General features: G+C 43.1%; 1 protein-coding gene across 1 annotated transcript in view; it reads right to left on the minus strand.

The window, feature by feature from the left end:
• The window catches only part of PKHD1 (PKHD1 ciliary IPT domain containing fibrocystin/polyductin), a 236,715-nt gene that overhangs the window by 99,071 nt on the left and 117,976 nt on the right, over nt 1-19,668 (minus strand). Inside the window, exons 46-49 of the mRNA XM_042779098.1 lie at nt 18,007-18,142; nt 15,728-15,974; nt 6,240-6,417; nt 5,442-5,637 (exon numbers count right to left, since the gene is read on the minus strand). Of these exons, the coding sequence (XP_042635032.1) occupies nt 5,442-5,637; nt 6,240-6,417; nt 15,728-15,974; nt 18,007-18,142 (757 nt within the window). The remainder of the gene's footprint in view (nt 1-5,441; nt 5,638-6,239; nt 6,418-15,727; nt 15,975-18,006; nt 18,143-19,668) is intronic.

The following is a 19,668-nucleotide window of genomic DNA, read 5'->3' on the forward strand; positions in this document are numbered from 1 at the left end:
TTTGGGTTGATGGGTACAGATTCTTGCTTACAGCAGATTGCCATTTGTGTAAAATTCCTCCTGCAGACATAGTATAATCAAAAAATCATCCTTGACAGGATTATAAGGGCATTTCATCATCTTATTTCTGTAACTGCTGCACTCTCTGGTTTCTCTGCTTCCATGCCAGAAGGATGGGAGCTCATCCACCAGGAGAAAGTTGTTTTGTCTCTTTGTGTCTATTACAAAAATTGAGCAACTGAGGGAATGGGGTGGGGAGGTCTCAGTCTGGAGAAAAAGAGTCCCAGGGAGGATCCCATTGCTCCCATTGCTCCCTGGAGTGGGGGCACAGCCAGGTGGGTGTTGGGTCTCTTCTCCCAGGGAATTAGCAACAGGACAAGAGGAAATGGCCTCAAGCTGCACCAGGAGAGGCTCAGGTTGGACATCAGGAGGAATTTCTTTATGGGAAGGGTGGTTCAGTATTGCTACAGGGTGCCCAGGTGTTAAAAACCTGACTGGATGTGGCACTCAGTGCTCAGTGGTCTGGGTGACAAGGTGGGGATGGGTCACAGCCTGGACCTGGTGACCTTGAAGGTCTTTTCCAACCTAAATAATTTTATGATTCTATAATTACAAGAGGAACCTCTTTGCAAAGAGCTGACTTTCATTTCATGGAGCAGCCCACATCTGGCCAACTGGCTCTCTGAAACAACTGATATGGGTGAGTTTTATCTGGCTGGAGGAAAAGACTCATCCTGTGCAATCAGTCCTCTGTAAAGAATTAACTCCATTCTTCATGTCTTTCACATAGGATTCTCCTCTACCCCAGGCAATAGAAAATATCTGTGTTTATTTATTTTCTGTATTTTAATATTAGAAACAAACATTCTTAAGAGTGTTTTTCCTCCTATACAAAGCAATTACAGAAACCCACAGAGACTAATGGAAGTGAGATCATTCTTCAGGAATCTAGAAAAGACAATGAGTATAATCAAATTATTTTTTTAAGAGCTATGGAAATTGTAAACCTGCTTCTGACACAGCAGTAATGTGAGGTTGAGCCTCAGGCCCTCTTAACAACTCACACATGAGCAGCCTGAGCAAAGCCAGCAGGATGACCCATCTCCATAAAAGCTGTGTCTACTGAAAAATGTACTTGGGATAAATAAAAAGTTTGATAATTCTTTCAGTGATGTTTTCAATAACTTTTCTGTCCAGCACTTCAATTTTAGGGAAAAAAAAAAAAAAGCAAAACAAAAAAATCTGAAGGTGAAGGAAGCCAACATTTTGTTTCATTCCAAAAGAAAATGGTTTAAACATTTCAAAAGTGAACTAAGAGGAAACAACATCTCTCTGGTTTTAGCCAGTTCCAGTATTTCCCAGAGACCTTAACCAAGGAGCTGTACCACGCTGTGGCACCATATGCTGAAATTTGTAACAGACTTAAAAAGCTCATAATGTTATTATTGCCATTTGCAAAGTATATTTCTCCTACAAAATATCCCCAATGCCCCAATGGGATGTTTATTTCCACCACCCTTGTTACAATAAGTGTTTTTATTAATTCAGCATGGTCAAATCATTTTTCACTCCCCTGAAATGTGGTTGAGCCACAGCCCATGAGTGTTTCAGTCACACCCCAATTGCAGGTCCAGAGTGACCTTTGAGAATCACTTCTCTTAGCACATAGGGTGCCCCAGAGAAAATCAGGGTGATGCTATGAATCATGCCAAAGCAAAGCTGGTGATGTAGAAATGATTGCCATGGGATGCTTCAAGCTCCCTGGGCCTCCCCTTCACCCAGCATCCAGAAGGGATATGGGGTTACCTGTCCTTTGATGCAAATTCCTTTGAAATGGTCTGAAAAGGTGATTTTTAAAGCATCTAGTTAACAGTTTCATATAGTAGGTAGCAGTGACTACCTTAGTTAACAGGATCATTGCCCATACAACAGAAACATTCTCCATTACAATCATTTCTCCCCATTCAGCACCCCCTGCATTCTCCTGCTCCCAAGCCTGATTTACAAGACCCCAACCACCAGTGCAACTTAACTCCTTTAATCCCCTCCATACGGTCTATTTTCTTGCCTTTTGTGTTAGACAGACCTTTTTTTTCTCCCCCAAAGATAAACAAACACTTGCATGACGCCAGTTTTGGATGGCAGAGGGCAGGAGAAAGAAAGCCTGAGCCCAACGCAAACTTCTGGCCAAGGTGGCTTCATTGGGCTGCCTGCTTTGTTTGAATCACAATATCCTCTCAGTCACGGGGTTTTCCTTCCCCTTCTCCCCATTTTCTCCCCCATGCAGGCCCTGAGTAAAAGGCTGTGTGAACTCAGGAGCCTGCTCATTAATGAGCTGGCATCTGATCCGTATTTACCGACGTTAATTTTGGACGTAACGCACCCCTGCCACTTCCCCACAGTTTGCCCTAGAAAGGCTTTGCGAGGGGCACAAAAGCAGAGGGTCAAAAGTGAGCTGACCCCTGCCAGAATGTACAATTATTGCAAAGAGGTGGTAACACCAGCAGCTGTCGAAACCCCACCGGAACGCTCCCAAAAACTGGGGGGATGACTAATACGGCGGAGCTGTGCGCCGATTTCGGGCAGGAAGAATGATGTCCCTCGCGAGCAGCTGCAATAATTGTCTCGCCATTGTCACTCGGCCGCCCCCTACAAGTGCCCATTGTGGCCGTGGAGTGGATGATTTTATGCTGGGCTGATGCTGTTTGAGGCCAGCTGCCCGAGCGCTGACACACGAGCCCGGAGAGGGGGGACCCGCGTCTGCTAGACGGGGCTGCGACATACCAGACCTTTTACATAAGTCAAACAGGAACAAATGACTCTTTATCAACCCCTTCTCCCTTTGAAGTGGCGCCTGCTTATAGGCCCTTACAGCTTTTCCTCCTTAGCCCGAGCAAACATCCTCCTTTTGATATGCTACATGCTCATTATCTCTGCCCCATTTAATGATTTTTGATTGAAGGGTGGCAGCGCAGTTGCCAAGAGGGGAGTTAAAGAGGCTCCACGCAGGCAGGACAACAAGAAAGGCTTTCCTTGTGAGGCAGCCTAAATTTGGAGTTTCTTAACAGTGTGTTCTTGTTCTTAGCAGCAGATAAGGGCTGAGCGTGAAATTCTTAATTAAGCAGTAAATAGAGAGTGGGGTGTCAGCAGATGCAGCCTGTAGCCATGGAGACCAAGAGTGATGGAGGAGGGAGCTAAAACTCAACGCTGGCCCTGGGCTTGGGCATGACTGACAGCTGAAGAATCCCACAAAGCTTGTAAACGGGATTAATTAGTTGGCTAATTATTTCATATAGTTAAACGTAAATAAAATATTAAATAATAATAATAATAATAATTCTAAAAGAGCCAACTTGCTCTGAAGATGTTCTGAAGGGCAGACCTTCTAGCTTTGTCCTCTCTGGGTGGGTGGGTGGACTGGTGGGGTTTTAGGGCCAGAAGGGACTATTGTGGCAGCTTTCTCTGACCTCCTACAGAGCATGAATCTCGCCTCATGAGGTTTCTAATAGCTTCTCACAGAGCATATTTCCCTGAAAAGATGGCCAAGCATCATCTAAGGACCCTGAGTGATGGAAAGTCCACCACATGCCATGAATCTGCTCTGCTGGCTAATTATCCTCACCCTCTCAGCCTGCACAGTGGAGAGAAATTAAATCCTGCACCAGGGCCAGGAATCTGCTTGCTTTGTTTCAAACTTTTACACCAACAGCATAGATATGAGGTACCTGACACTGAATTATGGATCTCACTCCTTTCAAAGTCCTTGCAGAAAATGTTCACAGTATGAATTATATGAGTTAGGTGTTTTCATAAATTTCCCCTCGTGTACTTTGGATGATTGTTTCTCTCTCTATTAAAATGAGGAACCACAAAAACTCTTCATGTAATAAAAAATCAAGATTAAATAAGGCAAGAGAAGGACAAGAAAGTGAAACAAGAGTGACATATGCCATCCAGACCACTTTTGTCCCAGTCTTCCCAAGACTGTCGTCTCCTCTATTTCCAATAGCAGAGGCTAAGATACAGATGCCATCCTCTGAGCTCTCCCATGCTGCTCTGAGAGTGCAAACTGAAATGCAGTCCTCTGTTATATTTGAAGGAACAAATTTATGCTGTTAGCAAACTGAAATAATAAAACATTTTTCTTCTTTCATTAAACATTTGATTTGATCTCTGGCAAGGCTTAGACATGACAGCTAAATTTACAGCAGCCAATGTACACCTGAACTGTATCTAAACAGGGCCAGGACACAGAACTAAAACCAGGACCTCAGTAATTTACATGGTTACAATGCTGGCCAGTTCCTGGCAGAGCTTTGGCAGACTCCCAGGTGATGACCAGAACAGTTTGGGATTCAGCAAGCACAGGGATCTTTTTTAATTTGAAGCCTGGGTACATCCAGCCCATTGTCAGAGCTAAAATGTTAAACACAAGCTATGTTGGGCAGCTGCTGAAGGACCAGAGGTGGACACAGTAAGTGTGATCCTCAGACTGATGTTAAGGTTTGGGCTTCCCCACTCCCCCATAAATGTGATTTTCCACACTGTTTGATTTTCACTTTTGCCAGACCAAGCTCAGTGGATTGCCTACCCTCACTCCAGGTGTGTTTTCCTCTTCATAGGATTGTTCTAAAAGTATCCCACATGAGAAAGCCATTTGCATGCCATCTCAGCAGTGCAAAATCAAGGGAAATTAACTAAATTTAACAAAACAGAAGTATGAAAAAGCATCTGTTATAATAAAAATCATCATCTTTATTTTCCCAGTATGAGTCATGAAGGAGAATCTAATCTTCTCAAAGACATCAAATATATTTGTGATTCCTTATTCTGATACTATTAATAAAGGCAGCAATCATTACCTTGTTTTGACATATATAACTTTGACAATTATAAAATAATTTGCTTGAGAAGGAGAATTATGGAAAATGTCCATTTCTTAAAAGAAAAAATAAAAGACCACCCCGCTCCATGACCTCATGTACAGTCATAGGCAAAGGTCTAAGATGTCTTGGGATGTTTCCAGGGCTAGGAAAAATTATCTCCCAGTAATCTTAATGCCTTCAGTGGGCTCAGACTAGCAAGATGACCATGATTTATTAATGATACCTCTGATACAGGACTAGATGACAGCATTAGGTCATTAATGGAATTTAATGCCTTTATCACTCAAAAAACCCCAATCCAAATACAACTGATGTCACATCACCCACTATTTATGGCACATTCCTTTTGTTGCTATGTCAGGCATCAGATACCTCAGGTAGGGATGGACCTGATGTGAATTTACCTATTTTATCAACATTTTGAAGGTTCTCCCACTTATTGAAAAGTCATTGAAAGCTGGCCTTGAGTAGATTTGGGGTTTAAATTAAAGAGACATCAGCTCTGTCACCATTCTTGATGACAAATGTAGATTGCAACCCCCACTCTGCACTTACCCAAATAGGTGAACTTTCCCAGTTTGCTGTCAAAATGCCAATCACAGCTCCTGTGGTGTCCATACGAAGGCAGCGATTGGAGTGGCTGTCCCCTCCTTGTCCCACAGGACACCACGGCCTCAAGATGGACAGGAAGATCCTTGTGCTCCACCAGCAGGTAATTCCCAGCCTTGAAGTTGCTAAATGTCACTGAATACTGGAGAAGAGAGAACCAAGAGAAACATGTCTGAGTCTGTGATGAGAGCTCCATGGAGTGCAGCAGAAAGGGGTAAAGAGGATGGTGGTGAAAACAACATGTGTTGATGAAAAGAGATGTAAAAGTAAGCAGGAGGTGATGGTAAATGCAGAAAAAAAAAATCAATGCTCTCATCACCTTTGAAAGGTGAGGAGCAATGTCTTCTGAAAACTGTGCTTCAACATGTCTTAAGGCAGTAAAAATCCTGTTGGTTCCTAAGCACCCCACTGAACTTTCACCTAAGATATCCAAAATCATCAAGTGTCCAAGGTCTAGTGGGAGGTGTCCCTGGCCATGGCAGGGGCTGGAACTGGATGAGCTTTAAGGTCCTTTCCAACCCAAGCCATTCCATGATTCCATTACCTTCCTACTCCAGGTGACCACAGACAGTTTATCCAAGAGATAAGAGAGAGCTTATGAATTATCTTATCTGAGCCCATAAATACAGAGAGACTTTCTCAGTGCACTTAACTCTATTTTTTTCCCCTCTGTTCATCCAAAGAGATGAAAGCATGATTGTCTGTTCCAGATAATTTTGAAATTATAAAACCTTCCCGTGTTACCTGGAGCTGTTTGCTGACCAAAGGGTTGTCAAATGTCAATGTGTAAGTCTCTTTATCCAAGAGAAGAACCATCCAGCCATACAGGTTTGATAAAGTATCAGGGACATAATTGACTGTGTTTGTCTTATTCCTACTGTCAGTCACAGTTAAATTATAGGGAATGTCTGGAGCCTCTTTTCTGCAGGAAAAAAAAATAATTACATTTTTTACACTGAACTCTGTCATTTTGCAACCTGTACACTTCTATTTTTATTTGAATTACAGCAGCTGTGCTGGATCTCCCTTAGAATGTGTCTCCATTTTTGTAACTCCTTACAAACACCATAAGAAACAATATTTTGCCCCAGTGTTGTAAAAAGAGAAACAGAAAAAGAGAGAGAGCATGTAGGAGTAAAAGAAGAGGAAAAGAGCAAAGCAGGGGGTAACAGCCAGGGTCCCAACTTCTGCATTCCCAGAGTATTTTCCCTCTGCCAGACTCATAGGCCTTAGTTTCAACTTTTAGGATCTTCATGAAATTTGGTGAAGTCTTCTTACTAGCCTCATCCCAGGCTGGATGGGGTTTGGAGTAACCTGGTCTAGGTGTCCAGAATAAAGGGGATATTTAGGGTGCCTTCCAACCCAAACCATTCTGTGATCAATCACTCCCATCTGAGGGGTCAAAAACAGTCCTGTGTAATCCAAAGAGCTGGTCTCTGCCTGCAGTCAAAGCTGGGGCTGCTGCAGACTGATTAAATCCCTCACAAGGTGGGAGAACTTTTAGTACAGCAGTTCTTCTGAGCTTCCAAATGAGAGCTCAACCCCCTTTTTCACTAGAACTTGGCACTCCTAAATTCTCACCAGTCTAGTCAGGAGAAAAAGTCCTTATTGAACAGAGGAACATTAGCACTGATATCATCAGGGATCATAAACCCTTTAGATTTAAGATCTCTGTAGACTACTCTCAGTTTTGGCATTTAAATTTACACTAAGCTTTAAAAATCCCATCATTTATACATTCCTTTAATAGTTTTTCTCAATATTTGAAGCATTACCTTACAACTACTCATCTCAGCATATTATCCAACCTCCCAGACTGGATATGACTTACTTACCCAGGGCAGACAGTATTAAACTCACATTATCCTACAATTTGCCTGTATTTGCAATTTTTTGTTGGTTTGTTGCTTTTTTTCTCCCCTAGTGCTTTGGAGATGATGCAAAATCTCCAAACCAGTCATCCCAGACATAATTTTCTTTTTTCTTTTAGAATCAGTCCTTGGAATTTTAATTTTTTAATTTTTTTTTATTTATTCTAGTGTCTGTCACTTTGTCAAAGCATTTCCTGGCTATCCAGGAACACTCAGCTGAGAAACAGCAGTGGCAAAGCGAAGTGTGAATCAGCAAAGAATCACTCAACCAGAAGATATTGGCAGACCAATGAAACTGGAAGGAGTTTATAAGGCTTAAACAGCTTTTGTACCACTAATAAAGCTCCTGTTATGGGCATTAACTGGACCAGGATATTAGGCTGCTAATTAAGCAAGTAAATGACAACAAGCACATTATTGCCACAGTTATCAGCACCTGCACAGGTATTCAGGAGAGCATTTCTAGCAGCAGAAGAGCACCACACATAATGCTGAACTCTCTTGCACATCACAAGGCACCTTACTGAGTTGCAAAGATGCCCAATGTCACAGAAAGAGACTCAGACCCATCCCCTCTGCAGCATAAATTCATGTGGTTTTACTCTATTTATTTAAATTTTCATCTGGAGGATTCTGAAGAGAACAGCATCAATCACTTTTACTGGGGGACTCTCCCCAGTACTTCCAGAAGTAAAGCCTGGAAGGGACAATCCTGCTGGGATACAAGTCTGACCTGACAGAATTTTAGGTGGCAATTCCACACCAGCCATGTAGATCCAATAGCTGTGAATAGGAATGTGAATTCACTAACTAGGGAATTAACTGTAAATCCATTTATGTTGGAGACCAATATTTAGAATATCCCAAATAAATATCTTAAACTGTATAGCAAACTTCCAAATGGCTACAGTTAAGTGAAATATATATTTTCCTGGGAGTCCATTGTAACAGACAAGAGAATCATAAAATTGTTTAGGTTGGAAAAGACCTCAGAGATCATCAAGTCCAACCATTAACTCAGCACTGCCAAGGCCACCTCTAAACCATGTCCCCAGGTGCCACATTTACATGTTTTAAATCCCTCCAGGCATGGAGACTCCTCACTGCCTCATGAAGCCCATTTCAATGCTTGACCTCCTTTTCCATGGGGAAATTCTTGCTAATATTCAATCTAAACATCTCCTGGTTCATCTTAGGGCCATGTACTCTTGTCCTGTCCCTGTTCCCTGGGAGCAGAACCCGACCCCCCTGGCTGTCCCCTCCTGTCAGGGAGTTGTGCAGAGCCACGAGGTCCCCCCTGAGCCTCCTTTTCTCCAGGCTGAGCCCCTTTCCCAGCTCCCTCAGCCTCTCCTGGTGCTCCAGCCTCTTCCCCAGCCCTGGCCACGCTCCAGCCCCTCAGTGTCCCTCTGCCAGGAGGGTCCCAGAGCTGTCCCCAGCACTGGAGGTGTCAGAGCCAGCACAGGGGACAGGCACTGCCCTGTCCCTGCTGCCACCCCAGAGCTGGCACAGCCCAGCTGCCTCCTGCCCACCTGGGCACACCTGGCTCGTGTCCAGCTGGGTCAGGTCTATTCATGACCCAGGAAGGAAAAGGAGTAGGAGATACCTTCTGGCCTGGAACCTGAAGGGTTTTCTTGACCTGGAATGTTGTGTCCTTCTCTTTTACGTGCATTGCTTGAGGTGTTGCCCCCCATAAATTCATTTCTGACTTCTGACAGACTGCCTACAACCAAACCAAAAATCTGGGGAACTTAGAAAGCTTCTCAGCTCAGTGCACAAGTTAACTGGTGCAAGGACATGATAAGCCTGGGATGCACTCCCCTTGCAAAGGATGTCAGTGGGTTGTTTTTTCACCTCCATGCCAAAAAGTCACCAGAACAGAAGCATCCTACTAATGGAATTACCAGCCACAATTAGCACCATTTCCATTTGCCCTAAATAGCCAGTGATTTCACCGTGCCCTAAATAGCCACCAATCTACCTCTCTTTAATGTTAATGAAGTAGAAGAGTGCTGGGCACACGAGTATTTCTAATTCAGAGGATCCGAGGGAGCCTGCACGCATCATTAACGTGGAGAGCTTCATTATCAGAGGAAAGAGCCTTCCCCTGAACTTCTCCTGGCTTTATTTGAAAGAAACTAGGAGGCAATGGTCTTAATGCAAAATTAACCCTCCCTTTAAACTGCTGGAAGCCTTTACAGACTGTAAGGGGGAAAAAAAGGATGACTCATTGTAAAGGCTGTATTTTTATATCGAAGCAGGTTTCAATTAAGGAGCAATTTGCTTTAGAAATATGGCAGGATTACAGGATAGGGCTTTACAGTCTGAGCCACAATTCACCAATTGTGACTGTATAAACTGTTATGTAATTTAGCTCAAATGCATTGTGCAGAACTGCTCCACAGATATGGGCCACAAAGGATTTGTTAAGCCAATCAACAACATGGAGTAGAACAAATATTAACTCTCCTGTTTATGTTTACCATTAACTTATTTATCCTAAGGGTCCATATCTGTGTGTATGAAGGCAGGCACTCTGTTTAGCTCCAAATGCTTTCTGTTTGTGTAATAATCCATTACGATTATCCCTCTTCAAAAACAGGAAACAATTTAGCACTGAACTTCAAATGGGACACCAAAATGTTTATATCAAGAGTCCATGTTTATTGTTGGCCAAAGGAAGGCTAATTCCAAATTACAACCATATCAAACACTTTACAGGTTTAATCTTGGGCCCCAGACCAGTTCACTTTATTTTAATTGCCAAGAACTAAGAATTTTCAGCTGTTTTCAGTAAATGTGTGTATCTTTGTTGAGATACCAAGCTCATTATTCAAATCTGTCTTGTATTATGAATCCTTAGTAGCAGTGATTTTTTTTAAATATAAAAGTCTTTTAGGAAATAACCAGATCTTTAACCCTAATCCTGAGTCACCACAACAGGCTGAATTTTAAGTAAAAGAAAAATTGAGATGTTTTCCCAGGAATAGAAAGGGTTGTGACTGACACGCCAAGACAGATTCATTCAGAGTAGAATTTCAGTTTGCTACCCCTGACTTCCAAAACCCCCTGTGTTCTGAAAACATTTCTCCATTTACAAGCTGATATTTTCAGGAAAACTAAAATCAGACAGAAATCCTGGTTGGTAAACAAACAGTTCAAATGTCTTCAGGGTGAGCACAGCAAAGACCAGAGGAGGACTCGGTCTCTCTGCTTTTCGCACATCAGGAAGAGTTCTGAAGTGTCTGGAAGTGTCCAAGGCCAGGTTGGATGGGCTTGGAGCAGCCTGGTACAGCAGGGTTAGAATGAGATAATCTTTAAGGTCCCTTCTAACCCAAACCACGCTGTGATTTTAGGATCAATGTGTTGGTTTTTACACGGAGTCCCAGATGCTGTACCTGGCTCTGATCTATCCAGCCCATAAGAAGCATCCAACGAACTTGCCAGATTTCTCCTTGCAAGGGAAAAATCCTTAGGACCAAAAAAATCTTGCCTCAATGTTAAATGCATCTCCCTGCACTTAGAAATACCTGAGGGAGAAGGCTTGAGGAAATCTCTTGTCTTTCATATTAATAACACTATGCAGGATCTGGCTTTGCTGCCCATACCCCTGAGTGCAGGGTGAATGGAAAGGTGTCCTCCACTGAGAAACAAATTTCTCTTGGTGGGATGTCTGAAATGCCAGAAATCCAGTAGAATAAAAGCTGAATCTCTAAAGCTGAGCTGATGAGTTGGCAACTGAACAATCAATAATTGAATATTTGCCTTCCATGCCTCATCCCAGGAGCCCTCAGAGGACGGGTTACGAGGACAAGTGACCATGTAAGCTGCCCCCTGCGTGGGTACAATCATTCACAGGGGGAGGACACGTGGCCAGAGAGTAACTGAGGACATTGAGAGAATTGTGGCTGTCAGGGTGTCACAACAGGAGGATGTTCTGCTGAAGGCACCACAAAGAGTAAATATCAAAGGAAAAGCAATTCTAGAGTACAGGAATTTCACGATTATAAGCCGCACCTGATTATAAGGCGCGCTTCCGGGCGTCGGCAACTGTCTTGGGTTCCAATCCAGAGTGTGATAAAAGGTATCTGTTCTATCACCATCTGTTGAGGGTGGGGGCAGTGATCCTGATCTCCCTGGGAGATATTCTGCTAATGGGCCATCCATTGAAACCAGGCAGGGCATTGTTCTTTATCTTTTCACAACCCATCCTTCCTCCAGCCAGTCATTTTCTGCTCATGGCCATTGAGTCCCACTGTGGCACTGATAAAATTACTGCATCCCATTGGGAGTTGCTCCAGCCAGGGGGAAGAGCCCAACATTTCTTACCAAGATAAAAACAGAGGTTTTGGGACACTAAGGGAGCCCCTTTCTCCACTGGACTCCAGAGGAAAACCGGATTTCTCCACATCACCACTGGAGCTCCGGAGGGAAACTGCACCTTGTACAGGAGCACTGCTCCAACTGAGCCACATCTGTCACTGCAGGAGGATGCAGCCACCATGGAATGGGACTGCTGCCAACACCCTGCCTGACGGGTGTCAGGCTGTACTCTGACTGTGTCAGGGTTTGGGGTTTGTTTCTTTGTAGTACTGTATTTCTATTTTAATTTCCCTAGTAAAGAACTGTTATTCCTAATTCCCATATTTTTGCTTGAGAGCCCCTTGAATTCAAAATTATAATAATTTGGAGGGAGGGGCGTTTACATTCTCTGTTTCAAAGAGAAGCTCCTGCCTTTCTCAGCAGACACCTGTCCTCCAAACTAAAACAGCAACTTTTCATTCTTTGTCCATATATAAGCCGCACCTGATTATAAGCCCCACTTCGGGTTCGGACCAAAATTTTAGTCAAATGGTGCGGCTTATAATCATGAAATCACTGTAATCTGAACTCTATTCAAGATTCAAAGACACAGAAGTAGGGAGGATACTATTCCATCAGCAGCAAAAATGCATCACACAGGAGAGGATGCTCATGCTGATTTAAGAATCAAACCTATAACATTTACCTTCTGCTCTGCAGCAGAAGAGGGAGACAATAAAAGGCTTGAATCACAAGACTGGTGCTGAGAAAGTCCAAGGCTTCCTCAGTGAGAAAAGGAAAGCAAATTGGAGGGATCAAGAGGGAAACTCCCTTTTGGCAGGCACAGCCACCAAGTGTTTGGAGTCCCCTTCGCCGTGAGGCGCTGCCAGGCTGCAGATTATCCTAATGCTCTCCTCTTGTAAAAATTATGCATAATGTGAAGAAACTTTGAAAGTCACTTAATCATGTTATGACAATTTTTTAATGAAAATTTGTTTTAATATTAATAGAGATTCATAGTTCCATGATAATATGGGTAGCAGTGGCATTTGGAGCAGCCGTTTCTAGCCTGCAGCCATGCTGTGCTGTGCCACAGCATAAGCTGTGCTTCAGACTACTCAATAACTTTCTCACATATAAATTTATAAAGACTTTTATAAGCTCCAATTACATTTTTAAAAGACATAAAACCCCCTCTTTAAAGTGTGCTTACGTGACACATTAGTTTAAGTTTCAACTGGACTTTGTGAAGAAGGGTTTTGTTACAGCAGTGCAAGCTTGGGAATGGATCCCCATTTCCCTGGAAGTTGTTGAGTGAAGTAGTTCAGGACAGAGTCACAAAATGCTCAGGGTAGTAGTTTTCCTTTTCAGAACAGAGCTTCTATAGTTTTCCTCTAGCAAAACACTCTTTTTCTCCCAAACATAGAGTATTTTGGGGGGGAAGTGTCAATACAACAGATGAATTCTGGTAAATTAAACAGCATAAAGATAAAGAGTCAATTGCCCACATTGTATCATAAATAATTCAAATTGTTCCAGACATTTTTTTTTTTAGTTGGGACCAAACAGCCCTATCCCTGACAGCTCCCAGGCAGGGGATCTTTCCTAAAGGTTAGTGCTGATGCAACATCCTTGATATTTTGGAGGCTGAGATGGTTAAAAATATGTCATGGTCATGTCCAATCCTTGCCAGCTGCTCTCAGGGTCAGGGAATGATCCTGAGGTTGCTGAGATAGAAGTTGCCATACTAGGTTTCCCCTCTTAAAATCCTTTTTTTGCCTCAACCTTCAAAATTTTTGGAGCTGGAATCCCATCTTTAAAATACAGCACAAGTAAAAAACCTCACCATCTCAGGCCTCTCATGCTTTTTTTTGAGGAGCACAGAAAATTCAAGTTGCAGACCTGACAGGTCTCATATTCCACGGTCTAGTAGAGCACAATAGAAAGATTTCTTCCAGAGGGATTTTTAACTCTTTTCTTGTCAGAAACTAAAGATATCCAAGCAACAGTGCTTTTGTCTTTTCTTTGAGATGAGATGGATCCAAGAGGAACTTGTTAGGAATTTTTTCTTGTCACCCACCTATCTCTATTCTCTTTACTCAACCTCTGCCAATTGCTCCTAGTCATGTTTTGCTGTATTAATCTTAAACAATTCCCTTTTTATTGTAAACACTCTCTAAATACATCTGGATAAAATTCCCCCATTCTCCTTCTCCCACCCCCTCATCCTCTGGTCGTGCTGTAATTTACTAATTGACTTTTACTCTTCATCCCCTCCAGCCCCTTTTTTTCCTCATCCTGGTCCTCTCCCAGGTTCCTTTTGGAGCTCTACCCACCTGAACAAAGCCTCCCTGACTCCCCACACTCATTTGGCTGGATCTCACAGTCTTTCAGCTGAACATGATGGTGGTTTGGGTGCTGGGAGCTGCTCAGCAGAGAGGATCTGGAAGCAGCACAGAGGATGCTCAGGGTCTCTGGGGTTACTCTGCTGAGCACACAGTCCTCAGGAGCAAAGGCTAACAGCTCCTTCATCTCAGACTGCCCAGGATCTTTGGTGTAAATTGACTCCCAGCTCATGCAGATGAATAATAAAGAAGCTAAAGAAAGGGCACTTGCTTGAAATAAAACCTGAATTGAGAAGTCATTGTATGACTAATCACTGAATCCTGGAATGATTTAGATTGGAAGGGACCTTAAAATTCATTTAGTTCCAACCCCCTGCCATAGGAGAGACTCATTCTACTAGACCAGGTTGCTCCAATCTAGCCTAACCTAGTCTGGAGCACTCCAGGGAAATTCTCATGCTGTTTACTGGGAAGACAAAATTTAGGTCCAGTTAAGTCTTCCAGATTTAACAGCAATGGTGATGATGAACTCCTGATTGTGCTTGCTCCTTAGCCACCTTTTGAGTCAGGAGAAATAAGGTGTATTAAATATATTAACTGCCATGAATTATTAACAATTACATCGTGGAAGTACTCAAAAGGACCCAAATCACTCTACAGTCACCATTTAGAGAAGCTCCATCCACCCACACAGCATCAGCCCAAAGACCTCGCAGTCCATTTTATCAAGGTAAACACAGACTAGAAAGGGAATTAATTTCCCCAAGACCTCATGGTTAACTGATTAGGAAAGACACCAAGCACAGTTTCATTTTGCCTTCTACTCAGTATTCTTTTGGTTAAATGAGATTTTTGCAAACTTTTGGTTTCCTTATGAGACACAGTAATCACATGCAAAGCCTTGCAGGTAGCTCAAAGTCTTATAGTTTTGTCCTTCAATGGAAAAACCAATTAGTTTTTCCTGTTTGGGAAGGGGTTGGGGTTTTTTCCCTTCTTTTTCTAAAACATGAATTATGAGGTAGACATGAATAATTAACAGCCCTCTGACAGAGCACTTCTTCACAGGATTTCTGCCTGTGTGCTACTAACCTGAGACAGCAAAAAATGGATAGTTGTTCAGATTTGTACTTTAAAAGGAGAGTGAAATGCTGAGCAGGGGACTGGGAAGGGAAGATGAGCATGGGAAGAAAAGCAGGAGCCATGTTTATATCTTTGAAAGTCTTTTTCACCCTTTTTCTTATGCCAGAAATTTGCAGGTGTCCTCCCTGGGTGATAGAAGTGGTAGCAGTTCTTGGCTTTTCTCCACTGGACACCCTTAGCTGCCAGCTGGTGAAAGGCAGGGACAATTCCAGCTGGGGCAGATAACTGAACTGGGACAGAACTGGGAGCTGTACAGCCCCCAAAGCCGATGGGAATGACCTGGTTGTACCCCAGGACTGGATCATTATTACTAGAGCTCTTTCTAACTTCCCAAGCTACCAAATACTTCAGTGAGAGATCCAGATGTGACACAGCATCTCCTGGAGATCCTTGTCCTCTGCCATGGAGTGACATAGCACAGCAGATTAGGAGATGCCACTGCTCAGCTTTAGATCTAGTTTAGGACCAAGCAGAGAGGCAGCAGTCCTGGGACTGAGCTCAGACCCTGAAACAATCTCAGAATAACACACAGAAGCAAAACCCATGCTGCATTTTGGGAGGGGGAACAATTACTCACAAATGAAGATCCATCCGGTGGAAAACAAGGTTGCTGTCACAGACACTGCCACCAGAAGCTTGGCTGAAGTTGGCACTGGTTGTGCAAGATGCTGCCAGGATATCTGTGGAAGGCAGGATGTGACTGCCCTTCTGTCCTGTGGTGGAGCCATCAAGATCCTCAAGGATGGCAGAGTGAGGAAAGGGGAAGGACACTTGGAAGGGGGAATTGGTGAAGGTCAGATGTTCGGCTGTCACTGTAAACCCACCTGTGGGTGACAAGCAGCATTTCAAAAAAACAGAATGCTCACCTCATGTAATGGGCCTGAGGACTGCTCTGTGGAGGAAAAGAGACCATGTTGCCTTTGGAAAAATGTCTGATGGGTGAACAAAAATGGGGAGTTCCAGGAAAACAAACAAAGGTGGTTGTAGGAATAGCTATTGCTGTGCTATGGCCAGACCAAACTCACCCAGCACCCTGCTGGGACTGTGGTTCAACTCTCCTGATCCAGGTGCTGCTCCTGGCCCTACCAGCACCACCTCAGTGACCCCAAACACTTCTACAGACCACACCACAGTGACTCTTATAGATCCTGTCTGCCTTTTCCTTGAAGGTAAATTTTTTATATGTGAGCACATTGTGTAAATGCAGTTGACTCTTCTGAGTATGTGCAGCACCTGGTAGAATAAAGCCATGGCTGAAAAGCGAGTCTGAATTTTCTCACCACTGAAACACAGATAGTTACTAAAAAGATGAATATTCATGCAGGCTAAAGTTTATGGGCACATTAATATTTACATAAATGTCAGAAAATCATTGCCCCATGGACTGTAACAAGTCAGCTTTGTCAGGAGTGTCCATACAACACATGGTTTACTATTTGACTGTCCTATTCCAAGTTTTAGCCTGACTAAGCCAGATTTTATTATTCCTCCTGTCCTTTGATCTCATCTCCTCAAATCTTTTTCTGTTCTATGTTATTGAAGGGCACTCTTCATTTATATATAAATATATTTTATTACAATACAAGAGGCAGTTGCAGTTGGAACAATCTTCAAGGAGCCTTTGAGTACCTCTTCAAAGCTCAGAAGGATGCTTAGCTTACACATTATCTTAGGCAAATTCACCTCAGGTTTAGGCTGGCCTGAGGTAGCAGCTTGGTGAAATTCTGCAAGGTTGTGTCACAGTTTTTTAAGAAATCATCACTCTTCAAATTTTACCTCCCAAAATGAAGATGCAGAAACAAGGCAGTGTATAAAACCCATTTCTGCATGTCCAGGTGTCGGCAACTGTCTTGGGTTATGATACAGGGTGTGATAAAAGGTATCTGTTCTGTCACCATCTGTTGAGGGTGGGGGCAGTGATCCTTATCTCCACGAGAGATATTCTGCTAATGGGCCATCCCTTGAAACCAGGCAGGGCATTGTTCTTTATCTTTTCACAACCCATCCTTCCTCCAGCCAGTCATTTTCTGCTCATGGCCATTGAGTCCCACTGTGGCACTGATAAAATTACTGCATCCCATTGGGAGTTGCTCCAGCCAGGGGGAAGAGCCCAACATTTCTTACCAGGATAAAAACAGAGGTTTTGGGACACTAAGGGAGCCCCTTTCTCCACTGGACTCCAGAGGAAAACCGGATTTCTCCACATCACCACTGGAGCTCCGGAGGGAAACTGCACCTTGTACAGGAGCACTGCTCCAGCTGAGCCACATCTGTCACTGCAGGAGGATGCAGCCACCATGGAATGGGACTGCTGCTAACACCCTGCCTGACGGGTGTCAGGCTGTACTCTGACTGTGTCAGGGTTTGGGGTTTGTTCTTTGTAGTGCTGTATTTCTATTTTAATTTCCCTAGTAAAGAACTGTTATTCCTAATTCCCATATCTTTGCTTGAGAGCCCCTTGATTTCAAAATGATAATAATTTGGAGGGAGGTGGTTTACATTCTCCATTTCAAAGAGAAGTTCCTGCCTTTCTCAGCAGACACCTGTCCTCCAAACTAAAACAGCAACTTTTCATTCTTTGTCCATATATAAGCCACACCTGATTATAAGCCGCACTTCCGGGTTCGGACCAAAATTTTAGTCAAAATGGTGCAGCTTATAATCGTGAAATTACTGTAAATGCAATCTGTGGCTTCAGCTGAGTGATGAAGCCATATTCAGAAAGACTGGCAGAACCTGAAATCTCAGCCCATGCAGAGCAGTTATCAATGGTCACCTGCAGAAACGATGAACTTGTAATGGGAGGGGAAGCTAGGGATTTGGGAATCCTGAGAAATAAATACAGATCAGACTCACCCTGCCCTCTGTAACAACCAGAACAAGTCCTGATGGCTGTGCAAGTGTTCACATCAAAGTTCCTGAAAGCTGTGTTGGAGATGGAGAGCTGGTATCTTTCGGGAGTCTTTAATCCTGCAGACATACAGGTCCTGTCCTGAAATGAAGGAATGAAGGAAACATCACCATGTGAACCATAGAGTCCTAGCATGGTTTGGGTTGGAAGGGATCTTAAAAGTCACCTCATTCCTACACCCTGCCATGGGCAGGTACATCTCCCAAAAGACCAGGTTGCTCCAAGTCCTGTCCAGCCTGGCCATGAACATTTCCAGAAACAGAGCATCCAGGATGCAGCAGCTGGGAATGCAAGGGTGTGAGTGCCCATAGTTGTGGGGTTTAAAGGACAGGTGTAAATGATTGTTTGGCAGATTCTGACAACACCCATTAATTCCCCACTGAAGCAGGTGACACCATCACTTCTAAGGGCAGGCTGCCCTTTCTTTGAGCTGTTGCGTAATAGTTAAGATTGGACATTTGAAAGTGTGCAGTCCCTAGGGGGAAAGAATCCACCTAAAAGCCACTGTGAGTGAATCTTTACAGCCCCATTTTACTCTACCTTTATTGTCCAGAAAGTGGGAATTTTTCCTACTCTGCAAAGATGACCATTCTTATTTCTGTTCTAAGAAAAATCTGAGCACTGAGATTCAAAGGCATATTGTGTGATTTGCTCTCTGAAAAGCTCTAGAAGACTTCAGAGTCTATTAGAACTTAAAGAACCAGAAAGGAAGAGCAAAAGCCACAGGAGACGAAAAACACAATGGACAAACTGGATTTTGGGGTGATTGTAGTCCATGACACAGTGGAAGTGTACAACCCTCTGCCAAACTGTCCTGGAAATGGGCTGGAAATAAAATATACTTAGAGTTAGTGAGCAGCCTGGAGGAAGAAGGGCTGGCAGGAGTCTGTGACACTGTTTCTGAAACCAATGAATACTTGTAGAATATATCTCAAAAGCCATAGTAAAGAATCAATCAAGAAATCCACCCTATGTGAAAACACCTGCAATTGAAAAGAAGGAATGTAATGAACTCTTATAATTGGATTATTACTTCAGAGAGAAGGTGCTATATTCAGTCTTTGTAAGACACAGTAGTTCCATCAGCTGTTTTATCCTGAAAACATCAGGAGTGATAGTTCTGGTCCTTGGGCCATTTTATTCCAAGTCACTTCTAAGCAGAAATCCCTGGATTCTGGCAACAAATTGCTCAGAAAGTCTCTATTGGCTCTTTTCTTACACTTCTGGTTCATCCATCCCACCCAATTGTCTATATTTTTAACAGATTAATTTTATTTAAACACATAGCAAATAGACCAGCGTGAGACAATAATTCATTCCTTGTGTGTCTCAGAAGTCTTGATTTTTCCAGGAAGAAATGCTGCTTCTTAAATGGTCCCACAAAGACAGTGAGTTGCTTAATGAGAACATGGAGGAGGATTTTTGAATGTCTAGCAAGTTAACAAAAATCTTTCAATTGGTTTTTACAGGTCCTGCATTGAGCCCTGTCCCTAATGTTTCAATGGGTCAAAGCCCCAACTTTTCAACACTCTGATATTTCCAGAAAACAATCTTGGTTTAAAAACACTTTGTTTTCCCCCCAAAAAATGGAAGAGAGGAATATCCAA

The sequence above is a fragment of the Catharus ustulatus genome, chromosome 3 (assembly GCF_009819885.2).
Source record: "Catharus ustulatus isolate bCatUst1 chromosome 3, bCatUst1.pri.v2, whole genome shotgun sequence".
NCBI classification, from domain to species: Eukaryota; Metazoa; Chordata; class Aves; order Passeriformes; family Turdidae; genus Catharus; species Catharus ustulatus.